General features: G+C 36.1%; 1 protein-coding gene and 1 long non-coding RNA gene across 2 annotated transcripts; both read left to right on the top strand.

The window, feature by feature from the left end:
- The first annotated feature begins 7846 nt into the window (after positions 1-7846).
- LOC149647046 (uncharacterized) lies at positions 7847-9357 on the top strand. The gene is made up of 5 exons (XR_016371763.1): positions 7847-8131; positions 8437-8728; positions 8802-8971; positions 9047-9154; positions 9213-9357. It is a non-coding gene; the product is annotated as an uncharacterized LOC149647046 (long non-coding RNA).
- Positions 9328-9780, top strand: LOC149647045 (sentrin-specific protease 1-like). Its single transcript, XM_089849685.1, has 2 exons — positions 9328-9525; positions 9592-9780. The coding sequence occupies exons 1-2, from the start codon at positions 9397-9399 to the stop codon at positions 9748-9750; spliced, it is 288 nt and encodes a 95-aa protein (XP_089705811.1). The 5' UTR covers positions 9328-9396; the 3' UTR covers positions 9751-9780.
- Positions 9781-14165: the final 4385 nt, after the last annotated feature.

The following is a 14165-nucleotide window of genomic DNA, read 5'->3' as shown; positions in this document are numbered from 1 at the left end:
AAAACTATAGCCATAAAGTGCCGTACCCCAACAACTTATTACGTAAGATGGTGAGAAGAAATTCCCCCCACAGAATTTGTATAAGTCTTAGACGTCGATATGATGCCCAAATATAAGAGACGAGAATGGAATCTTTAAACGTGCATTGCCAAGGCTTAAATCTTCTACAATTGTAACTGTGACGTCATTGATAAGAGATGATACGGGTGTAGAGTTATACTTACAAAAGGAACAAAGATTTGTCAGCCCAAATGGAATCAAATACCAGTACTTAGTTTCAAAATACAATCACAGAAAAGTAAGCGTGTGTAAATACTCACCTTTTAAATCTGGCATATTCAAAGCAATTCACGTCTAATTTTCTATTAGAATGGTACTAAAGCCAAGGTGGAGGCCGAGGCTACCCCGTTTACAGGCCAACACCAAACGCCAGGACTCGTCCTAACGTGTCTAAACCTAACCTACCTCCAAGTTATAACGTTATTACGTAAGGTGGCGAGAAGAAATTCCACCACAGAATTTGTATTAGTCTTAGACGTCGATATGATGCCCAACTATAACCTCCACGAAATGTTCCTGGAGTATGCCTGAGAAAATAGGCTCTTTCTCGAATCTCGAAAAGATGATAAAACTGTTTACGTTGTACCCGCATTCGAAATGAAAGAAATAGCCCAAATACCCAAGGATAAAACTGACAACGTTTGGAAATGATGGGCGCCCACCTCTTTTACATTGAGCTTTGTTGGAAATGTCAGAAACATATTGACTACGAAGCCTGGTATAGAGAACCAATGACTAATAAGTTAGCTGTCATTTTTGAAGTCTTGTGGAGAGATCCTTGGGAACCTTCTTCTTCAGCAGAAATTCAGCGCCTTATCATGATGAAAGGTTTAGACAATGACTTTAATTTAAAAGTCAAGTAAGACCAAGATACCACCGTGTGTAGAAAGAAGAAACCATCGATAACTAACCCATTGATTGATATCTTTGTAGGTTTGCGAATTACACGTTGTAAGATACTAATTTTCAGTTTTAAATAACGCTTTTTGTCATCCATTATGGCCTGAAAATGGCCAACTCATTCCATAAAGAAAAGGATACCGATCAAGAAAAGAGCCGTATCTTATTTCGACAGTTCAAAACTGAACTAAAGGAAAAATATCCAGACTCCTCCAGGAAGTGCTACTGATCTCGAAGCTTCCATTTACATGAAAAAAAGAAGTAATTTATCAGGTTAGTTTTAAAGAGTAAGTAAAAAGAAAATCAAATCTACCTTCCATTGTGTATAAAAACACTGGTCCCGGAAGCTTTGGAACAGATTTTGGCTGTTATGAAAAAACTGTCTCCATTGAGGAACTCTATTTAGATAATATAGGAGTTAAATGGTGTATATTCGTACAAGTTATTCTTATAATGACGTTATTTAATGTAAAGATTTGTATTTTAAAATAGGGATTTTGCTCATAAACTTGCATTGGTTTTGATAAGTAATCCAAATGTACCTTTTCATACTTTGGACCTATCAAATAACCTAAAAGAAGATAAAGGTAATATATTTACTAACGAAAAAAGAAATATCAAAGACAAATAACAACAATAGCTCTTCATTGTATTTCTTAATGAAATATCTCTTGTTTGTAAAGAAAAACAGAAAATAAATGTTACCAATAAACATTGTGGTGAACTTTTTATGAGGATATTATTTCTGCATTTTTCATAATAGCGCTGAACTGCCTATCTGTACGAGGTTGAATTCAGGGTTCGTACAAACCTGGGAAACTGGGAAAACTTTCAAAAATTCAGTGTTTTTTCTTCTTGGCGGTCTAGTGTAAACATGTTTTACTGTGCTTTGGTGTGTTTTATTGTAGTTTTGTTGTGGTATAGTGTAGTTTTAGAGTGTTTTATTGTACTTTTATTGTGTTTTATTGTAGTTTTATTGTACCTTAGTGTATTTTTTGTGTTTTACTGTGTTTTATTGTAGTTTTTTTGTATTTTATTGTAGTTTTATTGTACTTTTAGTGTATTTTATTGTGTTTTATTGTACCTTAGTGTAAAACACAATAAAATACACTAAAAGTAAAATAAAACACTAAAACTACATAAAGGTACAATAAAACTATAATGAAACACAGTAAAACACAATAAAATACACTAAAAGTACAATAAAACTACATTAAAATACAGTAAAACACAATAAAATACACTAAAAGTACAATAAAGCACACTAAAAGTACACTATACCATAATAAAATACACGAAAAGGACAATAAAATACACTTTCTAGTTGAAGAGATTTATACTGAACTGGTATTGGGAGAAAAGCGTTCAAAAATGGTACACCTACTGTTTCCGTTTTGTCGTGACAGATGTTCGTGGAATGGTTAGTTGATTCAAACGAAAAATATCATAATAATTTTGGAGTTATATTGGGGATGTAGGTAAGGAAATTTATTTCGTTTTACTTTAATGTTATAAATGCATAATATATATAAATAATAATAATAAACTAAATAAACTAATAATAATAAACTAATAATGAACTAAATAAACTAATAATAATAATAAACTAAATAATAATAATAAACTAAATAAACTAATAATAATAATAAACTAATAATAATAATAAACTAAATACACTAATAATAAACTAAATACTTTGTTCCACGTATTATTATGTTCAATATGATATTGAGTCTTACAGAAACTTTGTGAATTTATGACAAATAACTTAAATTACAACAAAATACACTGAAATACACTAAAACTACAATAAAAACACACCATAACACAGTAAAACGCAATAAAACCAAATCAAAACACAGTAAAACACACTAAAAGTACAATAAAAGTACAATAAAACTCTCTAAAACTACACTATACCATAATAAAATACACTAAGGTACAATAAAACACAATAAAATACACTAAAAGTACAATAAAACTACAATAAAATACAAAAAAACTACAATAAAACACAGTAAAACACAAAAAATACACTAAGGTACAATAAAACTACAATAAAACACAATAAAAGTACAATAAAACACTCTAAAACTACACTATACCACAACAAAACTACAATAAAACACACCAAAGCACAGTAAAACATGTTTACACTAGACCGCCAAGAAGAAAAAACACTGAATTTTTGAAAGTTTTCCCAGTTTCCCAGGTTTGTACGAACCCTGAATTCAACCTCGTACAGATAGGCAGTTCAGCGCTATTATGAAAAATGCAGAAATAATATCCTCATAAAAAGTTCACCACAATGTTTATTGGTAACATTTATTTTCTGTTTTTCTTTACAAACAAGAGATATTTCATTAAGAAATACAATGAAGAGCTATTGTTGTTATTTGTCTTTGATATTTCTTTTTTCGTTAGTAAATATATTACCTTTATCTTCTTTTAGGTTATTTGATAGGTCCAAAGTATGAAAAGGTACATTTGGATTACTTATCAAAACCAATGCAAGTTTATGAGCAAAATCCCTATTTTAAAATACAAATCTTTACATTAAATAACGTCATTATAAGAATAACTTGTACGAATATACACCATTTAACTCCTATATTATCTAAATAGAGTTCCTCAATGGAGACAGTTTTTTCATAACAGCCAAAATCTGTTCCAAAGCTTCCGGGACCAGTGTTTTTATACACAATGGAAGGTAGATTTGATTTTCTTTTTACTTACTCTTTAAAACTAACCTGATAAATTACTTCTTTTTTTCATGTAAATGGAAGCTTCGAGATCAGTAGCACTTCCTGGAGGAGTCTGGATATTTTTCCTTTAGTTCAGTTTTGAACTGTCGAAATAAGATACGGCTCTTTTCTTGATCGGTATCCTTTTCTTTATGGAATGAGTTGGCCATTTTCAGGCCATAATGGATGACAAAAAGCGTTATTTAAAACTGAAAATTAGTATCTTACAACGTGTAATTCGCAAACCTACAAAGATATCAATCAATGGGTTAGTTATCGATGGTTTCTTCTTTCTACACACGGTGGTATCTTGGTCTTACTTGACTTTTAAATTAAAGTCATTGTCTAAACCTTTCATCATGATAAGGCGCTGAATTTCTGCTGAAGAAGAAGGTTCCCAAGGATCTCTCCACAAGACTTCAAAAATGACAGCTAACTTATTAGTCATTGGTTCTCTATACCAGGCTTCGTAGTCAATATGTTTCTGACATTTCCAACAAAGCTCAATGTAAAAGAGGTGGGCGCCCATCATTTCCAAACGTTGTCAGTTTTATCCTTGGGTATTTGGGCTATTTCTTTCATTTCGAATGCGGGTACAACGTAAACAGTTTTATCATCTTTTCGAGATTCGAGAAAGAGCCTATTTTCTCAGGCATACTCCAGGAACATTTCGTGGAGGTTATAGTTGGGCATCATATCGACGTCTAAGACTAATACAAATTCTGTGGTGGAATTTCTTCTCGCCACCTTACGTAATAACGTTATAACTTGGAGGTAGGTTAGGTTTAGACACGTTAGGACGAGTCCTGGCGTTTGGTGTTGGCCTGTAAACGGGGTAGCCTCGGCCTCCACCTTGGCTTTAGTACCATTCTAATAGAAAATTAGACGTGAATTGCTTTGAATATGCCAGATTTAAAAGGTGAGTATTTACACACGCTTACTTTTCTGTGATTGTATTTTGAAACTAAGTACTGGTATTTGATTCCATTTGGGCTGACAAATCTTTGTTCCTTTTGTAAGTATAACTCTACACCCGTATCATCTCTTATCAATGACGTCACAGTTACAATTGTAGAAGATTTAAGCCTTGGCAATGCACGTTTAAAGATTCCATTCTCGTCTCTTATATTTGGGCATCATATCGACGTCTAAGACTTATACAAATTCTGTGGGGGGAATTTCTTCTCACCATCTTACGTAATAAGTTGTTGGGGTACGGCACTTTATGGCTATAGCAGGGGTAAATAACGAAAGGAGTTAGAGACGCTAGCTTCCGTAGTGTAGAATACAGTGGGACCTTGAAACGTCATAGAATTTGTAACTAACGTAGTGCCATCTTTGGAACTGTATTGTAAATAAGAGCAGAACCTTAAAAGTTTTGCCTTAAAATCTCGCGCCGCAAGGTATTCTGGGTAAAGTAAAATGGCGGGTGTCGATGTTGTGAAGTCGTCTCATAAATCAACCCAATATAATTAAACAGCGATTTAAAGAAGAAAGATAAGTCAACAATTTGCAATTTGAAGCCGGGGAAATCCTCAAAATGTGATCAAACTTGTTTTACCGTAAGCGCGCGGTTACAGAGTCGGCCCAGTGAGCCAAGGCTTAGTGGGAACTGTGGGATCAGGATCATCGACTGTATCTGTGACTAAAGAAATTAAAACAACTAAAACTGTATTGAAGGATGCAAAAACGACATTTAATTCCATTTCATTATCGAATAAGGAATTTACCAACTTTAAAGTTGCATGTTTCTAATTCAAGTGCACCTAAATGAATAAACTTTACTCTAACCCTAATTGTCACTCAGTCGTAAGAAGACGAACACTAGCAGACGAATACTAGCAGACAGGCGAAAATCGATATCCCAGCATGCCTTTCGAATCTTTGCTGCCACGCTATTGGTTGCAAAATATCATACTTATTTTGAATTATAGGCGGCGCAACCGAGGCGTTTTCTCTCTTCTGTGTCTACGTTTGAAAGTCCCACTGCATTCTACACTACGGAAGCTAGCGTCTCTAACTCCTTTCGTTATTTACCCCTGGCTATAGTTTTCACCCGCAACTCTGACTGACTGTAGTTTATCTATCAAAGATTTACAAGGGTCTCTGCGACTTTCTTCAGCCGTTAATGGATCTAAGCGGTTAGGTTTAGACACGTTAGGACGAGTCCTGGCATTTGGTGTTGACCTGTAAACGGGGTAGCCTCGGCCTCCACCTTGGCTTTAGTACCATTCTAATAGAAAATTAGACGTGAATTGCTTTGAATATGCCAGATTTAAAAGGTGAGTATTTACACACGCTTACTTTTCTGTGATTGTATTTTGAAACTAAGTACTGGTATTTGATTCCATTTGGGCTGACAAATCTTTGTTCCTTTTGTAAGTATAACTCTACACCCGTATCATCTCTTATCAATGACGTCACAGTTACAATTGTAGAAGATTTAAGCCTTGGCAATGCACGTTTAAAGATTCCATTCTCGTCTATACTACCGCCACCCCTTAATATACGTTACGCGATACAACAACTCTTCGAATGACGTCACAATTGTTGGATTATTATAGGCAGAATTTAACCAAGGCTTACAAATAGACGCTAACACACCAGTAACACTTTGATTTTCAGAGGTTAATTACGCTTTCTACTATTACGTCTAAAATGATTTTCTTATATATTAATTACGCTTTTACGTGTACCTTTTAATTACCATTAAAACAATACCATAATCAAAATAAACTCCTTGAAAAAAGGTTGAAATTTTGAGTCAAACTAAAAATTACAATGGATTGCGCAACTTCCAACAGACATTAACCCTTGGCAATGTACGTTTAATAAATTCTCGTCTCTTATCAATGACGTCACAAATACAATTCTTCAAATGACGTCACAGATACAGTTGTAGAAGGGAGGAGTTTCCCAATAGGCGGCGCACGGTGTTTTCCCGCCAATGACGTCATAGATACAGTTGTAGATTTTCCCGCCAATGACGTCACAGAGACAGTTGTAGACAGGACTGCCAGATTCCCGCGCAATGTTTTCCCGCGAGGGGGCGCGCGAGTTTTCCCGCGAGGGGGTGCAGCCGCCAGGGGGCGCGCGCGAGTTTTCCCGCGAGGGGGCGCGCCAGGGGGCGCGCGCGAGTTTTCCCGCGAGGGGGGCGCGCCAGGGGGCGCGCGCGAGTTTTCCAGGTGGGCGTGGCAGAGGGTGACCTTGAAATTCTACACCTACACTCTACATTCTACACCTACGGAGGTAGGAAGTGCGGCTCTATACTACTCATAAACATCCCCTCCATAGAATTAACATTACACTAAACTTTGGAGGCTCATAACTCTGGTTATATTAGAGATACGGGGTTGTCCTTTGAGTATGTTATTGTCATATTTAAGGATCTTTTTATGTATTCAAAAGTTCTCCCAACATGAACAGCTTCTATGGTTTAATTATAAAAGCAAGTTTTTACCGAAATGACATTAGTGTCCAAAATAATCCTAACGTGGTCTAAAGTTAACCTATAGTGTCCAAAAATAGCTTATGGTATAAGTTGTTTTAGGTTTTCTAGCGTTATTTACATGTAATAATTTCCATACAGTGCATAATATTTAAATGTATGGCGTACTTTTGGAAAATAGATAAAACAAGGGTTAGTCACATGGTCGGGTGGAAATAGCCTGCAAGCTATGTTCACCCGGGGTAGACTTCACCGAGCGGTGAAAATAGTGCCCAAGCTATTTTCACCCTCCCGCAGCCCTTACCTCAATTCTTAGTCACGTGGTAGGTTTTCACCCTCCCGCGGCCCTTACCTCAATTCTTAGTCACGTGGTAGGGTGGAACTCAAATCTACGGTATGTTCACTCGGGGTAGACTTTTCACATAACAGGGCGGTGAAAATAGCGCCCAAGCTACTCACTCCTCGTCCTTACATAAGCCATCGTTGAAATGGATATCTTGCCCAAGGAAGGCTGATGTTAGATTGTTTGAAGCGACAAAATTAACTGAAAATCGATGAGAGGAAACCCCCCCCAAACCCCTACCCGAGCCCCAGCTCCCGATTGCTACAGAGAGATTGAACGACTTTTGCAAGATTCAAGTGTTGCCCTCTCCGACTCTGTATCTTTTCCCTTGAAACTTTAGGGTGTTGGGCTCCATTACTAAGCGCTATGCGTACGTAGCTTCCCTTGATGGAATATTTCGGTTGTTAAGCCTTGGTTTTCGCCGTCGTTATATCTCACGGGGCTTATTTTTGTAAACTAGAAACGAGTCTAGGGGAAAGGAGGGTGGTGAGTGAGAAAGAGAGAGGAAATAGGGACAGCTGTCCCCGCCTTTAAGGAATAAGGACACGTCCTTATTTAATTGCACTAAATGCATCTATTTCTAATTTAATGTTGCTCCATGATGGCAGATTAATTGCTAGCTGCCAATGGAAAAAGGCATTGAAGATATAAATAGGCGTATGAAATATGCTGTCAATCCAAAAATTGTAAGGTTTTTTCAAAGAGAGTATAGGGGAGGAGTGGAAGCTCCCCCGCTCCACTAGGCTAAATTACAATGTTGCCCCTAAATTATACTAGTGGTACGAGGGAGTTTCCGGCTCAGTCGCGCCACCTACGATACCGTTTAATGCCTCAAACGGAAATGCCTCGGTACTGCGCATTGAAGATGCGCGGTAGAAAAGAGGAACAAGATTTTCCCCTCTTTCCACTCCTCCCCTATACTCTCTTTGGTTTTTTTATAGTTCAAAATTTCAAATTGGCGGGAGTTATCAGGCAGAGTTCAAGGGTTAAGAATTGGCGATCTGACGCGGGCTCCTCCTAAAAAAAACGTTTTTCCGCGAGATATCATGCGAGCTGGACAGTAGACACTGCTTTAAAAACCATTATTTTTAATTGTTGTTTATTAATTATTATGCTTTGTAGATAATCCATTTGCTAGTGATTTAAAAACAACCTCTAAATATTCTACGCAACTGCAAATTCCAGTTATTGACATAAGTGAAAGTGATGATGAAAATAACTCGCATGTTATTTGTAAGTTTTTAAATCGTATGATCATGTTTTTTATTTGTATTGTGTAACAAAAGTTAATATTTATTTCTTTAAGATGAACCTATAGATAAAAAACTCAGTTCTAAGAGTAATAAGTCTACGGATAGGCATTTGTTGTCACTTTCCAAAGCAAATTCATCTAGAGTAGAGAAGAAACGTAAAATGAATGCAATGAAAAGCAAATTCAGAAAATTTTCTCAATCAAGTCCAAATTCATCCGCTAATGTATGTTATCCTTAATTCTTACTCTTAATTACAGTAATTAAAGTAATTTAAATCTTTAAAACTGCAATCATATAGATTTATGACTAAGGAACAATACCAAATGCTTTTAAAAAGTCAATCTAATGGTGAACACTACCCTGATGAAGATCGAGGATTAAATAGTGTTTCTGTTGAAAATAAAACGTAATTTCGATACTAAACTCTCTGTTCTTGGATAAACAGTAAAATTTACTTCTTGCAGACTTCCTAGGAAAATTGAGAGTAAATTCTCAACTCTATATTTAAACAAATACGTTGATAATGAAATTGAAGAAGATGATGATTATCAACTTCCAATTAAGAAAAAACGTCATCATTTAGTCTTAGGGGTTTTTTTTCTTTACTAATTAATAATTTTAATTAATCTCAAAGTACTTACACCTGATATGGAATCCGAGATTGACAGGGCCATGCAACCAAACCCAGCATCTGAAGTGTTAACTCAAGGGTTTGGAATTAATATAACCAGAAAGGATATTGAAACATTAGCAGGTCTTAATTGGCTAAATGATGAAGTGAATTTGTAGTTTCAGTTTTAAAAATGGTTTAAAATAATAATAATAATCTTTTATTATAAACAGATCATCAATTTTTACACCAACTTGTTAATGGAACGTGGGAAAGAAAAGAATGTTATTCTTTCAATAAGTTTTTCTACCCTAAACTTATTAGTTCTGGCCACGCTGCTTTGCGTAGATGGACGAGAAAAGTCTATATTTTCTGTTATGATCTTCTTTTGATTCCTGTCGATCTGGGAATGCATTGGTGTTTAGCGGCATGTTCATACTATCATGTTTAAAAAAAATATAAATATATTTACTTTTTCTATATTGTTTATAACTTATAAGAAATCAATTTAATGTAACGTCTTTTATTTTTATTTTAGGTGATAGATTTTCGTCACAAAAAATCCAATACATAAACATAATCAAAGTAAAAATAGTAACTTGTTTTATTTATTAATTTATTTTATTATTTTATTTATTTATCTTCTTTATTTTATTTACATTTTTATAGAACCGTTATATATTAAATATATTATTAATTGTTATTTATTATAGTTATGTTTAAACTTTAAAGACCTAATTCGATTCGTGTATGATTTTGAACTCATGTATGTTATCATGCACGAAATAAAATTAAATTCAATTCAATAATGTTGAAAAATCAAAGAAGACCCCATGTAAAGGACCTTACATAATAGAATTATGGCAAAAGTAATGCAGGAACCGCAGTTTTGCACAAAAGCCTTATTTTGGTATCTTTCCGATAGTCCGATATTTCAAAATGATCACTACAAAGCGCGTCATTTTTCCCAGGAGCCCAATTAAATTTTCCAATGACTTTGAGCCATTTTTCTAATAAATTGGGCTGATCAACCGGAAATCTTTATTTGAAGTAACAGTATACTTGTTGAAAAACAGGGCGCGCGAAGCGTAGATTTGGTGTGTAATTCTAGGGGGCTTATATGTTCCAAGTTCTTTGGTGCGCACGACGCCCCTCCTTCGCCTGTAGTAAATGGCGTTGCGTCCGATGTTTATGAATTCCACCATTAGCCCTTAATTTCGGCTAACTTTTGTTTGAATATTTTTACAAAAAGAAAAACTACAGAAGAGAAACTTTTCAAGTTTTGCAGAAAGATAACCAACCTTATTTTGCACATCGCAGTAGAATTTCAAGAGATTTGAGCCAACACTCAGAAAATTAGAGCCAGAAAACGGTTATCCTCCCTCAGACGGCCATGTTAAAAGATGACTCATATTTTTCGCTTAAAAAGTGGGAAACGCTTCTATAGCGCGTGCAGCCGAAAGCGTGATCGAGTCGGCTATGATGTACTTTAATAGCGTTTTCCTTTATTCCCATGGAGGAATAAAACTAGGATATCCTATTCTTCAAAAACAGTCTTTAACGAAGCTGGAAACTACTACTACAATTTTTATTGCTCCTTGGGAGCGCTCCGCGAGGACCCAAAGGAAAACGCTATAACTATCGTCCTTTACCAGGGCGTGCTGTATTCTAATAGACACGTGACAAATTTTAGCAGACGATTCTTCTCAATCATATATGCGAGGATGTGACATGCTATGCCTGGACCCTTATTAGGTGTTCTTATTAGGTTAAATCCGTTCTTGATATCACTAGTTTCGTAAAATTTACAGTGTTTGGTAACATGAAATATCAAAAGTCTGATTTTGGAAATATTCAGTAATTTCCACTGTATTTAAAACTTTAGGTACATTATTAGTGACACGGAAAGCCTATAAATTTCAAAGTAATATGAGGAGCATCTTCTTCGTCTATTATTTCATATGAAAGATTCGGAAGAAAAAACTATACACGAAACCAACGCAAGCGAAATGTCATTAGTAGGGAAACGTTTTACTGAGGCCCGTTCTCTCAGAATTATAATTGAAAGGGTCTCAACTGATATCTGTAATACAAGGGAAAATTTAACTATTATAAAGAACTCTGTGGAAGAGGACACATCAATAATACAGACTGATAAACAGACTACACCTGAACCTTTCGTGATCGGAAATGTTGAACTTGAAACTAGCAATAACAAAAAAACTAATAATGACACTAGCAAAGTATCCATACCAAAAGGAAGCGAATGCGTAGATATTCCCCAGAAAAATTACAATCAAGATGAAACAGAACCAAAAGTTAAAGAAGGCAATGAGGTCGGGCCGAGAGGTCGCGGTCGCCCTCGTAAAGACGGCCAGCCAAAAGGTCGCGGTCGCCCTCGCAAAGAAATAATAGCAAAAGCGAGCGAATGCGAAGGGGTCAGGCCCAAAGGTCGCCCAAAAGCTATCACTGAGAAATGTTTGTCAGATACGCGACCTTCCCGATTAACACGAGAAATCAAGAGAAGAGCTCCGTGTTATTGTTGCGAGCGAGAAATCGCTCAACGATTGGAGGTATCCAATTTTAAACGTCAACGATTCACTGAGGTCGATACTCTCGGAATAGAAACACAATGCGTCTCATCTGATCTCGGTACTACACCGGAAAATGTAACTCCTCAACAGGCCGCTGTGGAAGAGGACACATCAATAACACAGGCTTCGAAACAATCTACAACTGACCCATTTGCGATGAGAAATGTCCAATATGAAAATGACACCAACAATGAAACAATTCCGAAACCAAATGAATGCAAAACTCTTCCACTGAAGATTCGTGTTCGCAAAGAGACCATACCAAAGGCGGGAAAATTGAATGAGGTCAGGCCGAGAGGTCGTCCTCGCAAAGAAGTATTACCAAAAGCTAGCGAATGCAAAGAGGTCAAGTCGAAAGGTCGTCCTAGCAAGGAAACCAAACAAAAATTTAGCGAATGCAAAGGGATCAGACGGAGAGGTCGCCCTCGGAAAGATGGCAAATGTAAAGAGGTCGCGCCGTTAATTCCCATTAGCAAGAAGAAGAAATGGAAAAAGCGCCCTAATACAAACGTAAATTTGAGGCGGAAAAGACTGGCGAAAAGGCTAAAATATGCCGAACAAATGAGAGACGCGAAATATCGCGAACGATTAAGACTTAGAGAGAAGAAAATGGCTGAATTTAAAAAGGAAGTGCAGCGTCTCGCAAATTTGTTAAATGAATCAGATGAAAAAGCCAAAAATGTTCAGAGAACAGTAATAACAAATGATTGTACAGATGCTCCTGACATTGCATTGCAAAACCTAAATACCGACAAATCCACCAGGGCATCTAGGAAGAAGATAAAAAGATACTATCCAGATGATTATGTACAAACAAAAGCGAACCCGATAAAAACATCTTCGAGACAATGCTTAAAATGTGGATTTTTCAAATCTAATCATGGTATATACTGTTTGGCATGCCAGAGAAATCCTACTGAAAAGTCTCCTACGACAGCATTCCCAAATAAGGATTCTGCTTGTGGTACCTTAATCACGGAAAGTGTTAAAAATGTTGTTAACTCAAGTCATGATGAACATCGAGAAAATTCTATTGCCCCTGATATTCACGAAGGAAGTGGCGGAATTGGCTCTGTTACCATTACACAGGAAACAACGGTGAACAACGAGACCAGTACGCCATTTCTAAAATGCTCTGGTGAATATGAATGTGGAACAGGTTATGAAAATGTGTCGGAAAAAGTTCCAGCATCGGGTGATGACGCGATGTCACCATTCTTACAAAGTTCAAATGGTGCGATTATTGCTGTTCAAATTAAACCGCAACCACTTTTGAATTACGATACAGATTGTGCACAATTGTTCATTAAAGATGAAACGCTATTTCCACAAAACTCCAGCAATTTTATTAGTGCCCACATTAACATAAAAAAGGAAACCGAATCGAATGACGACGAGATAACGTCATATATGCAATGTTCCAACGAAACTATTGATGCTATTGAAATTAAAACGGAACCACCGTCGAATTACGATACAGGTTGTGCACAATTGTTCATTAAAGATGAAACGCAATTTCCAAAAAACTCAAGTGATTTGATTAGTGCCTACATTCAAATAAAAAAGGAACCCGAAGCTAATAATCACGAGAATACGTCATATTTACAAAGCTCAAACGAATCTTTTGAGGCTATTCAAATTGAAACGGAACCACCGTCGAATTACAACGCAGTTTATGCACAAATCTGGAATGGAGATGAGACAATGAAAGCTTTACAAAACTCTAGCAATTTGATTAATGGGTACATTAAAGTCAAAACAGAACCCGAATGGAATGATGACGCGAGAACGTCTTATTTACAAATTTCAAACGAAACGATTGATCCTATTCAAATTAAAACGGAACCAACGTTGGATTTCGATGCGTGTACATCATACTTGCAAAGTTAAAGGAGACAATGTGACTCAGGCAGCCACCGCCAAATGACTCTGAGATTTGTACACACAGTTTTTATCACAGTTTAAACAGTGCGATTGATGCTGTGCAATTAATACAGCAACATGCAGTAGCGGGTAACAACACATTTGCGCAATTTAACTTGTGGAATCGATATGAAAATATGTATAGGAATTTGATTATCGCTTACATTAAACAGTGGGATTGATGCTGTTCAGAGTAGCGCAATTTAACTTACTATGCATTAGTGTTTTGTAATTTCTTAAATTTCCATTTATGAAAATGGGGACAATGTACCAATACGGTAAATAAACTC

Source organism: Phalangium opilio, unplaced genomic scaffold, assembly GCF_054372755.1.
Source record: "Phalangium opilio isolate 3A_F unplaced genomic scaffold, DU_Popi_V2 ptg000089l_1, whole genome shotgun sequence".
Taxonomy (NCBI): Eukaryota; Metazoa; Arthropoda; class Arachnida; order Opiliones; family Phalangiidae; genus Phalangium; species Phalangium opilio.
The sequence above is the reverse complement of the archived record's forward strand: the minus strand, read 5'-3'. Positions and strand labels throughout refer to the sequence as shown.